The sequence below is a fragment of the Manihot esculenta genome, chromosome 10 (assembly GCF_001659605.2).
Source record: "Manihot esculenta cultivar AM560-2 chromosome 10, M.esculenta_v8, whole genome shotgun sequence".
NCBI classification, from domain to species: Eukaryota; Viridiplantae; Streptophyta; class Magnoliopsida; order Malpighiales; family Euphorbiaceae; genus Manihot; species Manihot esculenta.
In genome coordinates, this window is record NC_035170.2 from 22809236 (window position 1) to 22813023 (window position 3788).

At 33.8% G+C, this 3788-nt stretch overlaps 1 protein-coding gene across 2 annotated transcripts; it reads right to left on the minus strand.

The window, feature by feature from the left end:
* Positions 1-203: 203 nt before the first annotated feature.
* On the minus strand, positions 204-3144 carry LOC110624782 (protein trichome birefringence-like 13). 2 transcript variants are annotated; one of them, XM_021770100.2, is made up of 6 exons: positions 2706-3144; positions 2281-2458; positions 1837-1977; positions 1282-1402; positions 699-833; positions 204-529 (listed from the first exon to the last, which is right to left on the minus strand). In XM_021770100.2, the coding sequence occupies exons 1-6, from the start codon at positions 3091-3093 to the stop codon at positions 266-268; spliced, it is 1227 nt and encodes a 408-aa protein (XP_021625792.1). In that variant the 5' UTR covers positions 3094-3144; the 3' UTR covers positions 204-265. The 2 variants fall into 2 exon arrangements, with proteins under 2 accessions (XP_021625792.1, XP_043816578.1); XM_043960643.1 differs by having other exon boundaries at positions 411-548.
* Positions 3145-3788: the final 644 nt, after the last annotated feature.

A 3788-nucleotide genomic window follows, 5' to 3' on the forward strand; every position in this document is an offset into this window, starting at 1 on the left:
AAAAAAAAATTAAAACTGACATCTTAAAAAAAAATTCTGCCGCTTTATAAGCGCGCCCGGCGTAAGATCCGACTGCCAGTCAAACCGCGCGCCAGAGGTAGGTAGGGTCTAAAACCAGTCAAATTCTAAATCCGTAAATATTTTTTTCTCAAAAATTGACAATTTTTTACCGCATCGATAGAATTGGATAGAGACGAGAAGAATAGCAATGTAAAGACCAGAAGAACTCAATTTGTGGAAGAAAAGGGAAAAGGTTACTAATACATCAGGTTCTAACCTTAATACCGTTTAGATGCATTATGAACAAATCATTCCAAGTGTCTGTTATTCCTGGTAAGCACCAGTGCATGCAGTCATCATGTCGCTTCCCACCAGCCGTGGATGGATGGGCATCTGCCCTGAACTCACTCATATGGGTTATATCCACTATATGGAAGTTAGACCCCTCAAGAGCCTTGACTAGGTGCTGATTCACCAGGCGAGATTCCACATTTGTTCCATTGTTCTTTATGGAGAAGAGTTCTTCAACCTGAAAGGGATTGATGTATCTTTAACCTTAAATTATATTGCAACGCAAAAGTGAATAGCTACGCAAGCATGCATGAGAGGTTAGCAGTTGATTATGTTTAATCACATAAATACATAATGGAACTCAATAAACCAGTCAGGTTAACAAACTATAAACTAATAATTCTTACTTGCTCAGGCAATAAGGGATGTAGCCGTGGACAGGAACCACCCTGGTCCCAATCACCTCCTTCAAAATGTCTTGGTGATTGTGTACGAAAGAACTTAAGCCCACCTGGGCGCATGTTCTTCTCAACAAACAGTATCTACGATGAATACACGAGAAAAATTTAAACCAAATCATGTAAATGCAAAAGCAAGAGCAAATTTAGCTCAATACATCTCTTCGCACCGTAGCAATAACATTGACTGATCATTCACTAGAGCAGAACGGGATTAAAGGAAGGGCATTTGAATCACTAGTACATATATATAATATTTATTCAATATAGGCCCAAGCGAATATTATTTTACATAAGGTACTTCTTCAGGTTATTCCTTGAAATATATCTGTTGTTATTCCTGAATGTACTGCTATAACTAAAATCAGCCATACATGGGGAACACAAAAAGGAAGTCTACATTCTACACAACAAATTTCTATACATATCGGAATTCAGAAAACAGTGACTACTGAATCAGCAAAGAGCCATAAACAACTAAATACATCACGTAGCACATTCCTTTGCTCATTAAGAGCATATAAACTTATACCATGTTTTTCAAAACTTTGTCCAGGCCAACATCAGGAGGTATTGGCGGGATCACAGGCTGGCCTCTCTCAAAGAACAGCATGGGTGACTTTACAGGATCAAATTTTGAAGGAGCCCACCACCTAATATTACATAGCAAAATGCCACATAATTGTCAATGAAAAGAATTCCTGCATATTATAAAAATTACCGGCACAAATAAGAGATCCAAAAGTCTATCAATAGTGATTCATAGAAAATAAACTCTAGCAGTAGTGGACATACATCCTACTGAGAACTTAGTGATAAATCCAAGTGATCCAGAGAAATCAAGAAAAGTATGCAAAGGATTAGATGCATTTATCAGAAAGATTAGACCAAAATCAATGACACCTCAGTCCCAAATTGGAAGCTCATTATGCCCGCATGACCTTTGAAACAACCATGGATTTAGAGATGCTGAAGACTAAATGCATTTGCTACCACCATATACAAGTGCATGTCACATCACAATTCACCAAATTGACAGCAGCAGTCCAGATCATTGTAAAAATAATAACAGAAATAATAAAATTACCAATGTCCTGTGTTGAAGATTAGAATATCATGAAAGCTGGGAGCATTTGCCCATGTGCCTTCTGGAATGTCCATATCAACTCTATAACCCTCCTTATATCCAAGGGATTCCAATTCACCACCATTAACATTAGCTGACCAACTGCATTACTAACAAGCTCAAGTAAATTCAGATTGAATTCACAACTGTCTGGAATAAATGTGAACCAAATAATCAGTATGACTAAGAAGATAAATAGAACTGCATCACATTTGCAGCAATGTGTAAAATAGTCTAGGATGTGAACTAGATCCAAAACACCAACAAGACAAGAAGCAAATGACATACCACATCCAAGTCCATATATATGTAATCTAAAGACGTGCAACATCTCATGATGCATAAGAAAACTAAGTCCCATTGAAAGACTTGAGCAAATATACCGTAGCATCATGTATAGCTTACCTACCATAACGCGCTAAAAGATTTGTTCTATGGTATGCAATTGTCAGGTTGTACCGAAGAAACGTAAACCCACGATCAGCCCCAGCAGGACGCCACTTTTTCACTTCACTTGAAACCCGTTTCAGTGTGCAAAAAAGAGAGACAAACATATTCCTGTTCAAGGAATCTCCAACAAATCCTGCACTGCACAGCATTCATAAGGTCTACAAACACAACAAGGAGAAATACCTTGATACGCAAGAAAAGAAATTCATCTCTTAGGTAATTGTTTTGGCATTTTGATATCCAAGCAGAAAAAACCTCTCAAATCACTCAGATCGAGTTTTTCAGATTTTTCCACCATTTCTCAGTAATCAAACAGAAACCCAGTTCAATAATAGCAATTAAACTGCAGACCAAACCAAAAAGTTACGGAAAGGAAGTACCAATGTTGGTATCTCTATTAGATTCCAAGAAGCGGACGGGATCGAACGGCGGAAGATCGCAGCCCTTAGGCTGCCACCGCCACTTGAGGATTTCTCTGGCATTGGATTTATTATTGGCAATACAATTCCATCCTTTAAATATCTCCTTGCAGGTGCTATCGTACCTCTCAGACCTCAAATTGGGGTCGTAGATCCAGGACCCTTGAGTGTAGTCGCAGGATCCGGATGGTGAGGTCGTGTCGGATACGAAGTTGGGTTTGAAATGGGAAGTTTGGCGGGAGAGCGAGGGTCTTCTGGAAAGAGAGAGAACGAAGAATATGGAAGCGAAGCAGAGGAGAGAGACCAACGGAAAGAGTGGTATTCTCTTTGTCTGTTCTCTGGTAGCCATGGCGGAGGCGGACTCGGAAGATGGGCGTATCCTTGCTTTTGCATCTTTTACCGTCAAAATGATTTAAAATAAAGAATTCAAATTTTTTAATTTTAGTTTAATTGCGTCAATTTTTATAGTACAATTTTAATTAATTTATAAATTTTTAAATTTAATAATTTAGTTACAATATTATATATATTATTATTTTATATATATAAATTAATAATTAAACGATTTAAAAATTTTAATGTTATATTATTTTATATTTTAATCTAAATATTTAATTTTTAAATTAATTGATGTAATATTTATATTTAGGTATAATTTTATTAACTTTTTAAAAATTTAAATGTAACAATTTAATAAAGTAAATATAATATTTTATTATTTTTTAAATATAAAATAATTTTACATAAAAAATAATATTAATTTATATTTAATTATAGTGAAATAATATATTTAATTTTAAAAAAATAATAATCTAATGATTAAATATATAATTAAAATTTTGGCAATAAATAAATATTTTATTTTGTATCAATAATTATAAAAATTTTATATTAAATATTATAATTTTAATTATTTTATATATATTATTATTATTTTAAATTAAATAATATATTTACTATAAAATATTTATAATTATTACTGTAAAATAAAATTTATTTTAATTTTAATTTTAAAAATTAGCTATACCTGAATATAAACATTAA